Below are 20,679 nucleotides of genomic sequence, written 5' to 3'. Positions count from 1 at the left end.
TGAGAAAAGTTTATGCAGTGGAAATGAGTATGTTGTTATGTGTAATGAAATCATGACATTTATTTGTATTATGCTTACTTGAAAGTGGAACCAACCCACACGCTTTCACTGTTTTTGGTCTTCCCCTATTAAAGGTAAAACAGTGCAATATACTAATAATCAGGGAATTGTGTGGTTTGGCAGTTTACAAAGCAGCTGAGGTGTAAATATACTGACATCATCACCACCCATTAATTCCACAAAAAGGAACAAGACACTGTACTGTGCTTCCCTTAACCAAGAACTACTTTATTTGATATAACGTATCTCTCGTAAATGCAGGGATTTGTGTTTGGTTCATGTTTTGTCACAAAACGAAGATAGTACAGTGTCTAGCGACACTGTTTTTTGTAGGAAAATGCCAAAATGGGGACTATGCCAATGTGTTGTTTTGGTACTCGTTATAACCTTTGACAGGTAAATCATGTGAAAGTGTGCACTGTGCTCTACAGAAGTGTGCTGTCGTTAATGGTGGAAATAGTGCTAGTTTTGTCACAAAACATGTTTGTGAAAGGATTAAATGATTCCCTGGTTTTGCAGAATATGAATGCACCTTATAATTATCAGGAGTCACACCCCGTTTTGTCTTAAACAATTCCTGTTAGTTTGCTGCTGCATGTTTATTTCCTGCAAAATAACCATGTAGGAATTTTGTCAAAGGGTGCATAAACCTTCTAATGTGACATTTGTTGTAAGTGATGTTTACCATCCACTTTCTATGATGTGCTTTCCCAATACAGGGTTTATATTTTAACAGTAATAATTTTGACATACAGTGGAGAAATGTTACAATGTGTTTATCTCTTTGCGTGTCCAGCAGTGTGGTGAGTCAGTGTGGAAAGCGGTCAAAGTCGAGGTGAAAGTGTTGCTCCTAAAGCAATATCGTTTAACCCCAAACAATTTACTTTTCAAAGAATCTGATCCCCGTCACTCCTCCCCACACACACTTCCTATTTTCACTTCGACAATGAGGTTCCTCTTTGAATTCGTGCAAATCAAAGGATGTTGACTATATTTGCAGCCACTGTTGCATTTGAATGTAAAACTCATCGCAGTATAGTCCACATTGAGCCTGCACGACCCGGGACCGGCCATTGTGTATTTGCTAGGTCTTTTGAATGCAGAGTGGGTGCATTTAAAAGCGCTAACCTTGCATTAGTGGACTGTGAAAATGCTGGCATGTGATTGTCACTTGTGCTTTCATGAGCTGTGCCTAGAGGCAAAAAATATGAAGCTGGATTCTTATTTGGGGTGACAGGAAAGTTGATTTGAGAAAATAATGTCACTTGTTTTCAGTATGCTGCTTACTAAATTTAAATAATAATTTTGTTTCTCCAGCATGTTGGCTGCTTATATGACTCTTAGCTAAGGGTGGACTGATTACAATTTTGTGGCCAATCACCGATCTTTAAAAATCCTGTCCTGCCTATTATGATTTTGGTTGATACCGATTTTAAGCTTTTAATTTAATAACTGACAGCATACACCTTCAGTGTAAATAGATATTATAGTTTACCAATTATAGTATTTCAAGCAGGGGAATGATAATAATTGAGAGCCACTGCATCAGGTATGTGTCCCTTGATGGAAAACTTTAGACAACTCTGACGTAAACGGAAGTAACATTTATTTTTATAGCTCCTTACGGAAGTCAATAAAACAAAAGCAGCAAGCTGGCATTGTTCAGCTCTAAGGTGGAATTACTAATGCTGCCAATAAGGAACTTTCATTAACTAAAAATATTCATCCACTGTTGTAATTACCTGCATGGTTTTGCTTTCACTTAAAGAAACATACGCTGCACTTTAGGGGTGCAACAATGCAATACTAGCTTGTAATGCACAAGAAGCGGTGATTCCGTCCTATAGTTTAACAATACACTACATAACTGTGTGTGTAGGTTTTATTTGTGTTTTTTTTTTTTTTGCTTAACAGAGACGATCTATGTCCTGTAGCGTCACATGGAGTACTTCCTGTTTCCCAGAGCGCTTTGCTGTACAGTTTTTGTAAAAAAAGGCTGGAAAGCACATGGCTAAATGGCAACAGTAGTTGGTTAATATTCTGCATTGTACGTTGGTAGTGTATTGTCTGTTTTAGCCACCCAATATGATATGCCTCACACAGGTACACTACACTTCAGTACCATCTAGTGGCTCAAACATTGTTTACAGGAGTATTTTATATTTTCTCAACCAAATCATTCCATGTAGGCGATTAAGCAGAAGGAAACATTTTGGCTATGACAGCTTGTAGACAACAACCAAGGTGCGTGTTCGTGGCAGGAGTGGCAAGACATGACGAGAGCTGATTTGCTAACACCTTTTAAAAATACATTGAAGATAAGAAGAACTTTTGCCTACATTGGTGAGTACCTTTATCCAAGTTTTGCACGATAAACTACATCTTTCCATTACTGTCTACATTCTTGAGTACCTTTAAGGTCACGGGAAGTACGGCATTACACGCCTCTCGGTGACGTACAGGTCAGATATATGCGACCTGACCGTTCTTACTGCAGTTGTATCGCATACATATAGTGTGAACATACAGTGATGAAAGTTGGAAACACCTACACTAGAAAGAGTACATACTGAAATACAAAATACAGATACAAAATACGTTCTTTGTTGTTGTTTTCATGCGTACATGTAAGGTAGCTTGTGGTTATGAACATTTTGTTGATCTTCTGGCTAAACAAGCTTATTCGGTTTGTTTGTGTTGAAATAAGCTATAAAAATAAATGTTACAAAAAGGCCATTTTCATTTTATCAAAGTACGTAGCTCGCAGAAGAAAAAAGGCCGAAGACCCCCCGACTTAGACAAATTCTGGCTGCATGTTTGCTTTCAAACTAGCCCAGAGCCAAACTTCTACAGTACTCCAAATGTTTCAAGGAAAGCTTTACATTTACTTTGATTTCAACTTTTTAATAACATTTAACCAAAAAAAAAAGTCCTGGAATTAGAAGGGGCTACATGAATCTGACTATGTCATGCATGCATGCAATGCAAAAAGAAAAATCCTTTCCGCTGTGCAAACACAAGAGTAAGATCTGGGGCTCTGATCACACACACGTCCTACTTACAGCACATGATTGCTGTTGACGTGGGTTAGAATAAAAAGGGCTTACTCATGTCGGTTGTTTTCAGTTTAAGTCAAAGGGAGGAAATGGTGTGGAAATTCCTGTTAGCTGTTCTGCTATCTGACCAGAAAAAATCTCCCAGGTGTTCCAGTCGCACTGCAGTGGCACCTGTAGTACCGTAATAATGTTTGCAAGTATGGATACACAATTCTGGCCTGATGAAACATGTGATTCATGATGATTTTTAATGTAGTTGGGTGTTGTTAGTAGTACATTGGCAACTGATGTGTACTCACATGTCACATTTCCAGCCTTTGAGATGTAGCGATATGTCATCTACATTCGTCAAATCCTGTGGTGAATTAAAGCCAAGTACTCTTTTTTTTTTTTTTCCCCACCATGACAATACATTTATCAAATTACGTATTTATGAAGTAGGAATGTCCAACCGATAGTATCGTCAAATATTGGAATAAAAATGACATCAGTTCATATTGTTTTTTTCTGCCAATAATAATACTGGCACTCAAATATCACTCATATTTATTATTTTGATTGTATTGATATTGATTGTATTTATTGTTCTAAATTACTTGCGCTGGTACTGCAGATGGTAAGTAACTGTAGCTTGTTTTTTGTAGCAGAAAACAAATTGAAATGCATATAAATTAGGGATGTTCGGTATTGGCTCTATGCCGATATTGTCCAACTCTCGATTTCTGATTCCGATATCAACCGATTCTGATGTGTAACATCACATACTGTATATTTTTTTGAGTAAAATTGTTGTAAAGCAGTGTTTCAGAAATAACCATATTGGTCTTTTGCCACATAATGACCTCGGTTAGCATATGTATGACCCTGAAGCCTCATTGGCGACACTGCAAAATAGGCCAGTCAGTGACATAAGTACATTCACAGGCAGGCTCTGGTTATTCAGATGCAAAATAACCTTTAGAATTTCACAGACAAAACACTCTCCCTTTCAGCTTTCCTCAGCAAACCAATGAGGATGACTGGCTCAACAAATGAAAGCTAACACAGGATTACATATTTCTGTGTGTCTGCAATTGTTTGGATGCAGTTTGAAAATGTTTTATTGACTTCTCAAAATTCCCAGAAGGCTTTGCATCATGAAATGGATTTGTCAGATGGTTTGTTTTATACAAGAGTTTGTTTCGCCAACCCATCTGGTTAATGGTGATATCAACTGTTTGGTATCTTCTTCGGATCAGTACGTGTAGCATATAGTGTGCGTGTGAGGGAAAAAAATAAATTCCAAGAATGGGAATTGTGATTTTCATTTTTTTTTTCCAGAATCATGCAGGCCTAGTGACGAAAATGCAGGACATAGCAAGATCTTTTGCTAAGTTGATAAGGTAAAATAAGGTTTTAGCTTGTTAAACTGTGGCTGGATTTGATTCAGTTATTAAATACAAATACAAATACAACAAGACAAAGTTGATCCCCACTAGAGAAAACTGAAACAAGGGTTTTAAGTGGTTTTAAATGGTTGTTTACATGCTTGTGCATTCTGTGTCTGCACTTTGATGACTGTTGGTCAACAATGTATATATTTTTTTTGTCACAGTGAAGGCACACATTCTTTTCCATTGGGTCAAAGCACTTTAACCTGCACATTCATGTCTACAAGACCATTAGTTAGCCTACTATATTTAAGTGGGCTAACTGCACGTCTGCAACCAGATGTACGGTTAGCTTGACTTGACTCAGGCAGTCTTTTATCGTCACATTCAGTGGCTTCCTTCCACGCTGTCTCTGTGGTTTTGACTGTTGTATTAAATGAGCTGCAAACATTCACTTGGTTGTTAGTTACAAGCAAACACAGTTTCCTAAAAGGAACATTTTTTATCTCTAAGACACAAAATTCTATGATGTTAAGGGGTTTACCAATAAACTGGAATGCCATAGCCTTTCATTTTTGGTAATAAGGACAAAATTTTATAACCAGAACACTCGATGTGAAAGATTATATTATTTTTAAACATGGATCAATATTGAATGAATATGGCCTTGTTGTCACCAATGTTGTGAAATGCCAGTGTATGAGAAGACGAGTGGGTGGTCCTTGGATTAAAGATGGTGTGAAACTGAGAGCTTGGTAATGCTTTCCTTCCACTACTACCGGTGCATGCACTTATAGTGTATTTGCTGTTTCGAGTTTCGGAATCACCTACAGCCAGTCAACTGTAAATCACAAATGTGGCGCTCCCTATGTGTTGTGCATAATATACATGAGATAATAATTACATATATACACAAGATTATAGTTAAATTGAGAAATGGCCAATGACTTGTGGTAATTGGTAGCGAAGTCCTGCCCATGCCCTGGCAAAGACGTTTTGCTAGATGGCAGCCATGTTTTTCAACTGGTCATGCTCAAATTTTAGTGAAGAATGGGTGCATTGTGTTGTCCTATTTTTGTAGATTAAATCATATATACAACATAAGGTCAGTTTTCATGCCTAAAAGCTCACATAAAAGATGTAAATGTTTAGGATTATTATGACACTATCACATGAAAAACATGTGCACTGAATCACAGATGCGCACATGCCAAATTATTCAAATCTAACCTTGTGGTCGTTCTTTGAGTGTGGAAACAACTTGAAGCATATCAAAGTAATCTGAAGCTGAGAGTGTCAGACAGGTGACACCTGTCTAGCCTTTTATGAATAAATGAAAACACAGGCTCAGGTCTTCTACTGTGTGTCTTGTTTCAACATGATGCAACTGATTACTGGGGCATTCACTGCATGCTAAGATGTGGGGCAGAAACATTGTTAATATTTGTCACCGCTACATTTGAAACGTTAGGAAAAATGTGCTATAGAGGACATGCTTACTTACTTAAAGGGGACCTATTATGCTTTTTCCACTTTTCTGACCTATAAATGTACAATGTTGCACCAAAGCATCAGATAATGACTTTTGTCATTTGAAAGTAAGCCCCGAAAGCCTGTATGCTTGGTTATACAGAGTTTTTTTCCCCCAACACAAAGTTCTACTGACATCAATGCAATCCGGGCTTGCTTAATATGGGCTGGAGATTGTCTGCACTTGATAAACACAGACCTACTTACTGTAACCGGAAGTCCTCAGGAGCGCTTCCAAGGAGGGCGAGGTAAATTAAACAGGCTATTTGGATAGGAAGCAGGAAATCCATGGACACACTGCAGAAAGATGAGCAGAATCTGGAAGATCTCGAAAGCTTTCTGTGCGGGTTATCGTGTGTAACTGAATCCACAACTCAATAAAAAACACTGAAAATGAGCATAATAGGTCCCCTTTAAGAACTTCATTGATCCAGTTAATTAGGTTAATTGGCAACTCCAAATTGTTCAGGTATGAATGTGAGTGTGAATGGTTGTTTGTCTATATGTGCCCTGTGATTGGCTGGCGGCCAATCCAGGGTGTACCCCGCCTCTCACCCGAAGACAGCTGGGATAGGCTCCAGCACCCCCTCGACCCTCGTGAGGAAAAAGTGGTAGAAAATGAATGAATGAATGAATTTATGTATATTTATTTCTCAGTGTCATCAACTTTGCATAAGCCAAGAGGACTTGATGTTTTCCCTCTGCTTCTAATAGTCAGTCTGTCTGACATGCTTCTCTTATATGTTAAGATTTAGTTGTGGCTGAGATTGGTCCATGTGGGATGTGGAAGAAAACAACAGATTAATTTTCTTAATCCTGAAGATTTACGTGTTTATTTGTGTAAGACTTTAATGAACCTGTTGCTTGTATCACTCGTGTATTCCTGTCTCTGCTCAGAATATTTTGGGTTGCAATGTTGAGGAACGATTAGACTAGTTGTGAACACATCAGTGGTAGTCTCTGTCATCTGATGGGCCTAATAATCGCAACCCTTTCCACCCATTTAGGATTAGCTTAGAGAGAATAAATCCATGAGTGATGACTCCAGAGATTGGTCATCCCCTCGTGGCTTTGTGTCATCACTGATTGTAATGTTAGCGGGTTATCAGCAACCCTAACTCGAGGGTCAAACTGTTACCCAGGGCTGGACGATATGGACCAAAACCAAAATATTTAGCTTGTATATACTGTTTATCATGCTATTTTTTCCACAAAGTGAGTTTAGACAAAAGTCAAAGACAAATAAGTGTGCTATGTTTTATTGAAATGTAAACAATCTTACAGGACAATAGCTGCTGAAATAAAATCAATTATATTTATAGTAGTCATTATGTTAGCAAAACACATGTAGATTTAATCCTGAAGTAATGTATGATGTCCTTTAGACGCGAGTGCTACAAAAAAGAAAAACACATGATACAGAAATAAGAATTGTACCATGTTATGTAATTTTTGTTGCTGTTATCACCATAATTGTGTAAGTTAATGAAGACAGAAATGCACAAGCCACAGCCTCTGATACTTGTTGTTAGAATAGGCAACTGAGTGGAAAACTAAATGCATTACTGTTTGTTTCACAGCACCAAAATAATAATATGGATTTTGAATTTTCTTTTGCAGATGTTCTGAAAATGAGAATAACACTACCAGTGGGACAGATCTTTCTGTTTTTCATGTTGAATATTAGAACAAATGCTGTGCATGGACAGCAGAAAGCTTTCCTAGGTCCGGAGAAGCTATTTTGTTGTGTTTAGATAACCTCACTAAGCACCAGCGCTGCAGGGTCAGTTACACAAGAACAACCTTTTACGCAAGTCAAAGCCGTGGCAGTCCACTGATGCACATGTTAGGGGCAGTTTGTTATACCTTGACATGTTTTAGCTTGAGGTTACAAAAGCTTTACATGTTACATAATAGCTTAAAAAAACAACACGTGTATGTTCCATTCAACTGACCACATTTATCAGAGGAGTCCAGACAAATTTAATGATCAGGAAAAAAAACTCTAAATCTCTATATATGTCAGTCTCGACCACATTACAACATTGCTATCATGTCTCCGGTCTTTGTCTCTTCGGAGGTAGATTCCATTAATTTATTCATTCACATCAGAAGATATGCCATAATACACTTTATGGCCACAATATTGTTTTCAAAGCACACTCTTCTGAAAGTGAATGATTGACAGAATTATTTCATTCAAATCACCAAAGCTGTCATGTTAACCTGGCAACTTTTTTGTTTGACAGTTGGGTCAGGCAAAGGTACATGACCCACAGCCATGTATATCTTGAAATCATCTTTACTTACAGCTACATTATAAAAGATTCAATATCTGAAATCAAGGTTGAACAAGTTATTTGGACTATTTCATATGTATCCTGTAATATGACATCTTTTTATACTTAAAATGGCCACAACAGAGTAAAATGTAAGGATACGAAAGTTGGGCATAGAAATGTCTTATCAGTCATAAATAAGCAGTTTTTACCTTTTTATTTAGATTTTGTCAGTTTAGTTTTGCAACATTTTTGGGGTGCAAGCCAAATAAGATAAGATAAGATAAGATATGCCTTTATTCGTCCCTCAGAGGGGAAATTTGCATTGCACAGCAGCAAGAGTACAGAATCAGTTAAGCAGTACAAAATACACAATATAGAAAAATAAACAATATAAACAACCCAAGTATTAACAGAATCAACAGTTTTTCCCAGAGTTATATACAATACAGTATGTAGATAAGATGAAACGAGATGAGATATATGACCAGTCTATACACTGAGATCTTGCTAGTGAGTTAATATGAGGCATTATGGAAATACTTCACATAGAACTTAGTATATTGCATTTGGAGCCCTTAATATTGCACATGGAGGTTGATCAGATATTGCACAGTGAATGGGGTCTGGAGTAACTGTACTGACTATAAAAGCAAGTATTACACAGATGTACATAGTGGTGTAGAAGTCTATTGGGAGCAGAGAAAAAAAGACAATTTCTTCACATTTTCACAGTGAATATTCTCATTGATTCAGGTCATTATACCCTCAGGGCACTGAATCGATTACTATTGGACTACCTAACCGGTCCAGGTGCAATTGATGCCCTGAGATCATTTTGCTTTTAGCCTTTTTTGAGATTGCAACATGGGTATTTCCTACTTCAACCTTGATGAATTTGTGACATTTTGTTAAAAGGTTGATCAAATACAGTGAGATGTACAAACATTCATTTCTGGGTGTTTTTTTCTTTCACGTTGTTGGTTTTTATTATTAAAGAGCTTGTAATGAGAATGTAATTCATATTAGATAAGTTTGTGTGATGTACAGAAGAAGATGAAACCCACCAGATAAACGCCACCAGCTTGCATCGAGTGGCATCACAAAACAAAAAAGTGACCTGAAAATATCCTGTGTCTGCGCGCAGCAAGGCGTCAGGGTCTGAGAAGTGATGTGCTCCCCTTCCACAAGCAGGCTTGTAATGATATTTTTTGTTTTATTTGCTGTATAGCTTTATGCCAGTATATAGAAGCTACTAAATTCAGAGATGGGGCCAGAGGAAAACTGGCGGGGGCAAATGAAGGTAACCCTCAACCTACACACTCTCCCCCTGTTCTCTTTTTTTTTTCACCTGTGCTTAGCTCTAAACCCCCAACCCCTTTTTAACCTGGCACACGTTCTGAAAACTTTTCAATAGCCCCCCCCTTTTTTTTTAAATTTTGCATCGTACTCCTAGTTTCTTGTTATTTTCTGTGACAGTGTGACGACTTGCCCTTTCTCTTTTGCACACTCTTAATTTAAATTTTCCTGGCTTCTCCCCCTTCCCTCTCCCTCACATCCCCAAGCAGCGGCTGAACAATAAGCTTATGTTTGACAATCACTGCTTCTGTTTCCTGTGCGGGCGCATACACACATACTGCCCACACTGCACTTACACACTGGTGAACCCAGTGCTGCCTGTGCAGGTATTGCCTGGTCAATGTTTACTCTTCCCCTACACTCTGAATGAACTTTTCAGTACTGCCTTGGTGTGTGCATCACTTCTGCTTCAACTTGGGTTCAAATCAGCTCAGTTTGGGCGTTTTCTTGATGGATGGTTTTGTGTGTTTCTGTGTATTGTCATTAAAGCTGTCACAAAGCATCATGAACTGTAAAGCTTGAACATGAATGCCATCTTATTCTTTTATTACTGATTGTGAACACCAGTAGCCCATTCATATTTGATCTGTCTTCTTTTGTTTTTGTTTTTTTTTTAGCTGGGAATGCAGATGGCAGCTTTAAATGATACAATACAGTCTTACTCTCTAGACCAGTATATGCTGACTTGCTCTCTCATCTGGAGATGTGCCTGCTACTGATCTACTACTCAACCACTTCCTGTGTATCTCTGCCTACTTTTGGATTCTATTATGTGCTCTTTTTAGTTTTCACTTACCCTCCTTCCTCTTTGCTTTTTCAGGTGAGAATTTTGAGCAGAGTCCCCTACGGAGAACCTTTAAATCCAAAGTTCTTGCACATTACCCCGATAATGTCGAGTGGAATCCATTTGACCAGGATGCTGTTGGCATGGTAAGATCAAGTCTTGATGCTACCTCATTATTTTCTCCAGACATTTTGAAAATATAGGAAAGAGGGAAACATTTTTAAATACAGTTGTCAATTGCTACCTCGCGGCTCAAACATCGCACCCTCACTCTGTGTTTTTTAAATTAATGAATAAATGATCGCTGTTTCCCGGTTGACATTGGCCCATTATTAGTAAAAAATATATATTGAACTACAACTTATTATGGCCAGTTGGAATCCGTAATGGCACAAAACATTGATGAGACATGACATTTACATCACATTACTGTCACACTGCATATAGTCAGCCACGGCATGTCTAATATAAGTGGAAGTGGAAGTGAAGTCCATGTGGTAGTGGAAAGTTTTTGACTTCCTATGCTGTCTTTCCCTTTCTTAAGTTTAGAATAAATACATCGTAGACGTAGACCAACTGATAAACACAATTCTTCTCATCAAGAGAGGAGAAATATGAAAAAATGTAACATAAAACACTTGCGACAAACAACACAAACAACGCTAAAAACCTTGAGCATATTAGTATGTTGAACCAAATTATGGACGGGATTGAGTAAAGAACTTAACAATGCACTAAAATGGGGCATTTCAATAAACAGTACAAACAAGTTTATTCTTAAGCCAGAAAAGAAAGAAGAGTCGACCCCATACTGTATGACAACTGCCCTTTATGACCTAAATTTGATTATATCCAATTACTCATCTGACAACAAAACAACTGATATTCGGAATTTTAAAACATAAAACTGTTCTACATAACATAAAACAAAAATCGTATCAATTTAACTGTGCACAATAAATACACTTCTGATCTCAGATGTTCCTCCTCCTCTGTCCTCCTGCAGCTCTGCATGCCAAAGGGTCTGGCTTTTAGAACACAAGTGGACTCTCGAGACCCACAGTTCCACTCCTTTATCATCACCCGAGAGGATGGCTCCCGGACCTACGGGTTTGCTCTCACCTTCTTTGAAGAGGTGACCAGTAAGCAGATCTGCAGCGCCATGCAAACTCTTTACCACATGCACAACGCAGAGCAGTACGACATCTTACATACAGCCACCTCCCCTCGTGGACCAGAGGAGCTGCCGCGACTCCACCACTCCCAGCATCGGCCTGTCCTCCACGCTGCACCCGCCATTTCCCGTCTGCAACGTTTCAATTCGTATGACATCAGCCGAGACACACTGTATGTGTCAAAGTGCATCTGCTTGATAACACCCATGGCCTTTGCCCAGGCCTGCAGGAAGGTGCTGCAACAGCTTCACCATGCAGTTACCTCTCCCCATCCCCCACCCCTCCCACTGGAGAGTTACGTCTACAACATCCTCTATGAGGTGCCCCTGCCACCCTCCGGACGATCCCTAAAGTTCTCAGGTGTCTATGGGCCTGTGGTGTGCCAGAGGCCGAGCACGTCAGAACTGCCACTTTTTGACTTTGCTATTAGTGAAGTCATCAACCTGCTGGGGGTGGAGAACGTTCTTCAGCTCTTCACCTGCGCACTGCTGGAGATGCAGATACTGCTCTACTCACAGCGTAAGTTACACTTTTGCTACACTCACACTCATTCAAGCTCTCTTTCAGTGTTCATTTTATTTTCCCATCACCACTAAACATGGTCTTCAATCACTGTACAACAGGGGTCTCAAACTCAATTTACTTGGGGGCCACTGGAGCTAGGGTCTGGGCGAGGCTGGGCCGCATCAGGTTTTCAAAAAAAAAAAGAAAAACGCATTTATTAAAAACAGAAAAATTAATAAACTTTGCTTTTGTTCCGATTTTCTAAAAGAAAAGCTCTGATAAAACATTCCACTGTTCTCAGATATCTTAATTTTTATTTTTCTACACAAAATAAGATGAAAAATAAATAAACAAATCAAGAATAAAGAAAATCATTCAATCAGTAATAAATAAATATAATAATAATAATAAAACACCAAAATATAAAAACTTATTAAGTTTTTTATATTTTCTTAAAGAAACCACATATAGTTGGTGGATAGACAAATTATTTTTTTCAGATTAAAATTAACAAAGCATTATTAGAGCCCTGTAGACATGACCAAACACGACTATAGTCACATTTATTCTCTTTTTATTTACAACATATTGCGCAACTGCAGGGTCTTGAGACACATGCTAACTCGCAAACTAGAGAGCTAGCGGTAGCCTTCAAGTTATTTCCTTTTAACTTAAATAGCCAAAAACTTACCACTTCCACACGGATAGGGAGTATAACTATTAACAGTTATTTAACCTTTAACATGAACATTAATCAAACGTAATAATTTTTTCTGGGTACATGATACCATACAGCATCCATATCAAACTTGCGCGGGCCGCACTCACATTAAGCTTTCATTTCAAGGCGGGGGCCTCAAACTAGTGTCCTGCGGGCCACATTTGGCCCGCGGGCCGCATGTTTGAGATCCCTGCTGTACAACCTTAGTAATAATATGTTTATTGTAAAGTTTTGTCTTTACAACTGCTCGGTTGCGATTGACAAGGTCACAGACCTATTTCTTATGGAGGTTGCAGTTTTCATTTGGAGTCTTACTGTGAATGAAAGCGACTCGAGGCGCTGGCAAAACTCTAATATGCATGTTGGAACCATTTGTCTAAGAAGTTACATAACTTATTAAGTGTCCATTACTGTAATGTTGTTGAAGTAGCAGCTTGCGTCACACTACGATCCTTGCACAGGTTAGTTAGAGCTTTTAGGTAAAATTTATAGACATCCCCTGTCGTAGTAGTAGTTTCTCATGCGGGGGTAAATTATTTACTGAGCAAAGAAAGCCTTTAGAGAAAGAGAGCAAGAAAGAGTGTGTGCTAGATGCGGATTGGTGTTTGGATCCATTACAATGGTATGAAAGGGCAAATGGTTTATAAAACACCGGGACGCACACTGAGTGAGAGGCTCTTAAGAGGAAAAGCCATGGTGTTGCTAGGCAACCTCGAGACGGGGAGGATAGCCATGATACAGGATGATTATCATTGGTTGGAGGTGACATCATGCCCTCTCCCCTTGGGAGACTTGCAGAACGTGTGAAGGGTGTCGACTGGCAGTATTCCACTGGGAAGAACTGAGGGATTGTTTGGAGGAAAAACGGGGCATGTAAACACACACACAGACACACACTGAGGAAATTGATGCTTTACAAGGAGACGACTGTGTGGCCTTTAAAGGGGACCTGTTATGCTTTTTCTACTTTTCTGACCTATAAATGTAGTTAGAATGTAGTATTTTTGTGTTACATGATGACAAAGTTTCAGTTAATGAGGTTTGCGCATTTGGAAGTGAGCCCTGAAAGAAGTTTGGGATGGCTCAAAACACTCAGTTTCAAAAGGCGTGGTAATAGTGCCTCTTTGTGATGTCACAGAGGGACGGACTTCCTTATATATAAACTCTCTGCCCTCCCCCCATATAAACTAGCGGCGCAAACCGGAACTCTTTCTATGCACTCGGGAATGTTACCAACCACAGCAGAGGGGGTGTGTCTGGAGGCGGGCCATGGGTGGAATAAATTAAAACAGACCATTTTCGCAGGAACCACAGAAGTAATACAGCTGAATAGGTGCAGATTCTGGAAGAACTAGAATGTTTTCTGTGCTGGTTATCGTGTGTAGCTGCTCTATAGTAGTCCACAACTCAATACAAAGGTCCGTAAAATGAGCATAATCAGTCCCCTTTAAATAAAACAGATTCACAAACAGCCACATATCATCTCTCCTGTGATCTAGGAATGACTTGCTCCGAGACAGTGTTTATTGTCTAAGGGGGAACTTTTGTCTCGTGTAAGTCATGGGTCAGCCATTGTGACATGCAATTAAAGTCACATTTTCTTATTGGCCATTTCTGCTTTTTAACTTTGTAGTAAATGAATCAACTGTAGGAGAGACATTCAAATATTTGAAGTTGCACAATCTATGTACCAAATAGCTCCTCAGTCTAAAATTCCTGCATAGTCTTATTTTAGTTCATATGGTTGTTGGCATCACTTGACAAAAAGGTTATGGCAATGTGGACTTGCAAAAATGAAAAGGGTATTAATTAGAGTGTGAAATGGAGGGCAAATAAAAGTTTGCTTAGTTTGTTTATTTATTTACTTATATTATATACTCACTCACTGTCCTCTTCTTTACGTACGCCTGCACTGTCTATTATGATCTCATACAAGACCTAAATCAAATAGTATGCCTAAAGATAAAAGCACGGACCTCCACAGACCACAAACCATTGGTCATCTGCAAAATAATTTTACTTTGAATCAACACAGTACATCAAATTTCAGTCTGATCTAATGTCAGATTTTTTATGTTTATGGGTTCTCCCCCAAAGTGTTCTCTGAACATTCCTGCAAAGGTTACCTACTCATCATAACATTTCTAGGGTGACACATCAGAAGATGATGACAATACAGATAAATAAAACAGATTTTATAAGTATTTCAATCGTATTTCAAATTGGAGGTGGTAGGGTGGGCCTGAATATATTGCCATGTACCTGTGTCTCCTCCAAACGGGCAGGACGAGGGTTCCCTCTGTGCATTGGTTTCAGCACCTTGACATATTTGTTCTATAGCATGAACAACAACAACAGCATGAACAGAAGAATGAACCCCTTTGTTAGTCTTACAGTCTCTTTGTCTTGGTGGGTAGAGGCAGGGCCACTAGCATACACACAGTGCAGAAGAGTATATAACGTAGTACAAATTAAATTAGTAGATTGCAATATATTGTCATTTTTTTTGTATATTTTATGATTGTACTGTTCTTCAAAGTAAAGTTAAAATCTTGTCTCAGTCTTGTAGACCCAATCTTATGACACCCCTTCTTCATTTGGTTGTGGTCTCCCTCCTAAGAGAAGAGTCTGGTTTAGAGCAAGCAGGCTTGTCTTGTAGACCAGCACATGGCCAAATGAAGGAATGGTATGTATTTTTATCACCATAAGAGGGAAGGCAGAGCTGCTCCTGCTGCTGTAGAACTTACCGTAGCTGTCAACAGGATGGTGTAGGAATGTGAATGAGGAGGACCAGACATATTTCTATGTGGACCACTTGACTGGAGTGTGAAAGCATGAATATACGTTGTGCTGATGTGTGAAGTCATGAAAAGGGAATTTTAATTTGTCATGAGCTAGACGTCAGCTGGTTCAGATACAAAGATCTCAAGGATAAAATCCTGGAGGTGTTCTTGACGCAATAAGTCTTTCTGTACTGATTACGTCTCCAAGAAAGCTTTTATCACAGTTTGTTTGTTGTCTGAGTTGCACAAAAAAACTGTGCTAAAGGTCACCATTTGTTTTGTTTTATTTCTAAGCAGTGCTATGATGACCATATTCTAACCAGAATGTGACTCAGTACATTGAAAACCTCTACCAAGGTCAAACACAAAAAGTGATAAACATAGTGGAGTGCATCAGTATGGTGATATATATGGTAATTGTATGGTTATTTGAACATGCATACAACTTACATTGGAATAATTGACAGTTCCACAAAAGGAGTAGGAAGAAGCAAAGCTTATTTAGTCCTACCCCCATCCGTTTTATAGAAATTGCAATACATTTGTTCACTTCCTGTATTCCAAATACACTCATTGAATACATCCAAATTCGATTAGATAATGTATAATGTGATAAATAGTAGAACAAATAGTCAAGTTTAAAATTTTGTCAAATTTCTTATGACTTGATTTGACAATCCTAATAAATAATATGAAATAGACATAACAAACATTGTTTGATAATAGATGAGTAATGACAATTAACTCAAAGAAATGTGGTAGTGATGGTACTGTCAAGCAGCCATGAAATATGATACTTTTCATAATCTTATAGATATTTAGTTATTGTACTGGTTATTTACAATTACAGCACTAGTGGTCTCTTTCAATACTGCACTTCCCTAGCTCAAGACAACCAAAAAATGTGCTGTAATGTCAGCACATAAAGTACTATACTCACTTGGGTGCCGTTCTAGTCACATAAATGGTCAGGAAATAATGGTCCAGTCTCTCACTCTTCATTTGTATGTTCCATACAGATTACCAAAGGCTGATGACTGTGGCAGAGAGCATCACAGCCTTAATGTTCCCCTTCCAGTGGCAGCATGTGTATGTTCCTATTCTACCCGCCTCTCTCCTCCACTTCCTGGATGCGCCTGTGCCATACCTCATGGGCCTGCACTCCAATGGACAGGATGACCGCACCAAGCTAGAGTTGCCACAGGAGGTAAACAGTCACTTCTACAGCCACAACTACACCGGTGTTCCTTCAATTGTACACCAAGCCAGGATCAGCCTAGCACAATGTGTAATGTCTGTTACGTTCACCCATTTCATATTGTCCTGTATGCGCATACTTTAATTTGGTTCTATGAATAACTTCCCCTATGCTTGATAATCATTTTGTCCCAAACATGTTGCTGCCATAAACTAGACAACGAATAATATGCCTTATATACAGGTTTTGTTTTCTTGATTTCATTCTCCTCTGATGTTGTCATAGGCATGGACAAAGTTCAAACTCTGCCATAGATTGAGGGCAGAACCTTTGCACTGCTAGTAAAACAATGCATCAGAAATAGATCCTAGACACCCTATTGTCCCTCTATCACTCTATTAATACCAATGGTGTTAGCCCCCAAAGAAAACCTACATTACACACTGACTCCTCTTAGGTAGAACCTTGGGAAAAAGTGCAAAAATCATAATAAGGCCCCTTTTGATAGTTTTATGATCAGCATTTCCGCTTTATCAGTGAGTCTGTGTTAAAGCATTAAAGCCACCAAATTATAGAATGTTTTTTTATACTCTAAGGTTCTGTCCTGTGTCTCTCCAGGCCAACTTGTGTTTTGTGGACATCGACAACCACTTCATAGAAATTCCAGAAGAATTGCCACAATTTCCCAACAAACTAGAGTTCATACAAGAGATCTCCGAGGTGCTCATGTCCTTTGGTGTCACGCCAGAAGGTAACCTCGATTGTGACTCTGACGCTGACACCCAAGTCAAGCAGAGTGGCTTGAGATCGGTCGATGTGGCCTCTGACAAACGCAACGGAAACCTGGCCTCACCCCTCAACTCCTACCTGCTGAGGGAGAATGAAACCATCGCCAGGCTGCAAGCTCTGGTGAAGAGGACAGGCGTCAGTCTGGAGAAGGTGAGATTTTATTACAAGGCTGGTTTGATTTTTTTTTTTTTAAGAATTACAAATTACAAAAAACAAGATTGTTAATTGAAGGCCAATAATAACATTGTGTGCCATAATTAATTATTTGTTAGATCATATTTTCTGTCATATTCAATTCATTCTCACATTTAATTAATGGACAAGTTATGGGTAAAAAAAAAACAATGTGGCAGTAACCAACAATAAACACAAGAGGGAGCCCTTCCCCACCTCTACAACACGCATCACTTCAGCTAAGCCTTAAGACTGAGCTGAAGTCCAGGTGCATGAACCGGTTGATGAGTATTCATATACTGTATATAGATATTCATGGATCTATTTTTAGGTTTTGTTCATCTGTTAACAATTTTGGGAAGCGTATTTGTTGTGATCATACAGCAGAATTAGGTAACAGTTGTGCTATACACCAAGACAGTAATAACGCAGTAGAGAAGAGTATATAGGCATTGATATTAAGCTGCAAACTAAAGAATGTCTCTGCATTTGCAGCTTCATCAGCTCCTGCTCCTGCTGCTGCTGCTGCGTATTAACATTACATGAATGAATTAGCTTATCGTCTGTGATTTGATTTTTCATTATGAGGTCAGGCCTCAGTCTCATTAGGCAGCAAAGCGTTCTTTAACACCCCATTTTTCTGACATCTGTACAAAGGAGCTACAGTTATCAATGCTGCTGTGTGTTTGCATTTTACTCATCAGCTGGAGGTGAGAGAGGACTCCGGCGGCAATAAGGATTCACGTTTTCATTGTGATGAAGAGGAGCTGAAAATGCACCAGCTCAACATCCATGTGCGCGAGGTGTTTGCCAACCGCTTCACCCAGATGTTTGCCAACTACGAGGTGTTTGTGATCCAGCCGAGTCAAGACAAGGAGTCCTGGTTCACCAATCGAGACCAGATGCAAAACTTTGATAAGGTGAGATGTTTCAGATCATTATCAGTAATGTATAGCTGAAGATATTCCCCTTTATATTAAATTGTCTTTATTGTGATGTTTGTGTAGGCCTCCTTCCTGTCCGATCAGCCAGAGCCCTACCTGCCTTTTCTGTCTCGCTTCCTAGAGACACAGATGTTTGCCTCCTTCATCGACAGTAAGATCCTCTGCCATGATGATGAGGACAAGGAGCACACGCTGAGGGTGTTTGACACTCGTGTCGATAAAGTTAGGATGCTGAATGTCCGCACACCCACTCTGCGCACCTCTATGTACCAGAAATGTACAAACATCGAAGAGTCTGGTAAGTAAGATGGACCAAAGGAATCTCGACAGTAGAAACACAAAATACTAATAGATAACAGAATACACAAAAACAATAATTGTACTTGTTGTACAGTATATGTGCCCCATGTATAGTCACTTACTATAATACAAGGTACACCTGCACAATTGAAATACGATTCAGTTTAAGAGCAGTATTATGAAATTGTAATAACGTATGTTTTCTTACCAGTATTCACAGTAACTGCGTGAAAAATCAGTGCAGGAACAAAATATATTAAATGAATCCCTCTCAAAATGGAGCATTATGTTTGTAAAGTCAAATTTTTGTTTTATTAAATTCAGCTTTGAGCCTTGTCGAGTGTGTGTGTTATGTTTACAGCTAACTGACTATTATGGAGTCAATGTAGCAATGCCTTATTTCTGTTCACAGAGAAAGCCATTGAGATGAGACTGATGAAGATCGACCACACAGCCCTGCACCCACACCTTCTGGACATGAAGATTGGCCAAGGACGTTATGAGCAGGGCTTCTTCCCACGACTGCAGTCTGATGTGCTCTCCTCTGGGCCCACTAGCAACAAGTGACTACTTTACATGACCTGCATATTTAACTGATATATCATTGCGCTTTGGTTAACTGTTTATGTAATGTTCTGTCATGTTCCAGGTGGACTAAGAGGAGTGCTCCTGCCCAGTGGAGGAGGCGGGATCGCCAGAAGCAGCACGCAGAGCACCTTTATTTAGATAATGACCAGAGAGAGGTGAGAACTCAATTCGTGATGCGCAATGACACCTTGAGTGCCGCTCTTTCTGTTTATTCTGCATGATCTTTATTTTCTTTTTTCATTTTTCATCCTTTTCACCATTTCTTTGGTCGCTCTGTCTTCTCTTTTTTTGTTTGCACTCATGCGCGCACACACTCTCAGCATGTAGAGTGTTTGTTTCCGGAGCTGCAGCTCCTGCTGTTTCTTGACTACTACTGGCATTTGCAGTCCTTCAAGCCCTGTCTAAAGTCGGTGACTGTGGACGTGGTATGTGCTGGTGATATGTGACTTTCATGCTGAGACCACATGAGCTGCCCATGTGGCCTTTCCCGCTTCCTCCTCCCTCCACCATCATACCAGTCTGGGATTGTATTATACAAGGCTGCATCATTACATTAAACACATGCATGTCAAATAATGTAAACAAAGTTGATTGAAAGTGATGACAATTTATTTGAATGTTATACTTATGTTCTTTAATTGGCACCACTAAAATCCTTGTATAAAAAGCAATGCAGTCTTGTCACTTTTGCATTTGTTTGGTGAAAGTTAACATAATGACTAGGTTGTCAGATCTCACTGGCCACCTCCTTATGTATACCTGCAAATACAAAAGTTTCATGGGGGAAAAATATATGTTCGCAAAGATAATAATACTTAGTCTAGTAATACTCAGTGTTGAGAAGTATATGTTGAATACACAGTGGTGTGAAAAAGTGTTCCCTTCCTGATTTATTAATTTTTTTTTAATGTTTGTCTACACAACTAAACACAACATGCAGTTCTTAAAGGAAACTTTTACTAAGAAAGGAAAAAAAATCGAAACCCCTTAGCAGCAGCAAGTACAATCAAGCAGGGGTCCGACACTGATATACAGTAGGTATATATACTGAATACAGGACGTGAA

General features: G+C 39.0%; 1 protein-coding gene across 4 annotated transcripts in view; it reads left to right on the top strand.

Moving 5' to 3' along the window:
• dennd5a (DENN/MADD domain containing 5A) overlaps nucleotides 1-20,679 on the top strand; it is a 31,143-nt gene that overhangs the window by 1,442 nt on the left and 9,022 nt on the right. The window contains exons 2-11 of one of the 4 annotated variants that reach the window (XM_058089151.2): nucleotides 9,527-9,598; nucleotides 10,475-10,584; nucleotides 11,445-12,132; nucleotides 16,641-16,828; nucleotides 17,438-17,758; nucleotides 18,487-18,702; nucleotides 18,790-19,024; nucleotides 19,439-19,589; nucleotides 19,676-19,769; nucleotides 19,935-20,039. In XM_058089151.2, the coding sequence (XP_057945134.2) occupies nucleotides 9,527-9,598; nucleotides 10,475-10,584; nucleotides 11,445-12,132; nucleotides 16,641-16,828; nucleotides 17,438-17,758; nucleotides 18,487-18,702; nucleotides 18,790-19,024; nucleotides 19,439-19,589; nucleotides 19,676-19,769; nucleotides 19,935-20,039 (2,180 nt within the window). The remainder of the gene's footprint in view (nucleotides 1-9,526; nucleotides 9,599-10,474; nucleotides 10,585-11,444; nucleotides 12,133-16,640; nucleotides 16,829-17,437; nucleotides 17,759-18,486; nucleotides 18,703-18,789; nucleotides 19,025-19,438; nucleotides 19,590-19,675; nucleotides 19,770-19,934; nucleotides 20,040-20,679) is intronic. The other 3 variants (XM_058089153.2, XM_058089154.2, XM_058089155.2) reach the window with 3 other exon arrangements.

The sequence above is a fragment of the Doryrhamphus excisus genome, linkage group LG13, assembly GCF_037039965.1.
Source record: "Doryrhamphus excisus strain RoL-2023G ecotype Guam linkage group LG13, RoL_Dexc_Guam_v1.1, whole genome shotgun sequence".
Classification (NCBI taxonomy): domain Eukaryota; kingdom Metazoa; phylum Chordata; class Actinopteri; order Syngnathiformes; family Syngnathidae; genus Doryrhamphus; species Doryrhamphus excisus.
Note: the sequence above shows the minus strand (reverse complement) of the source record. Positions and strands in the feature narration are given on the sequence as shown.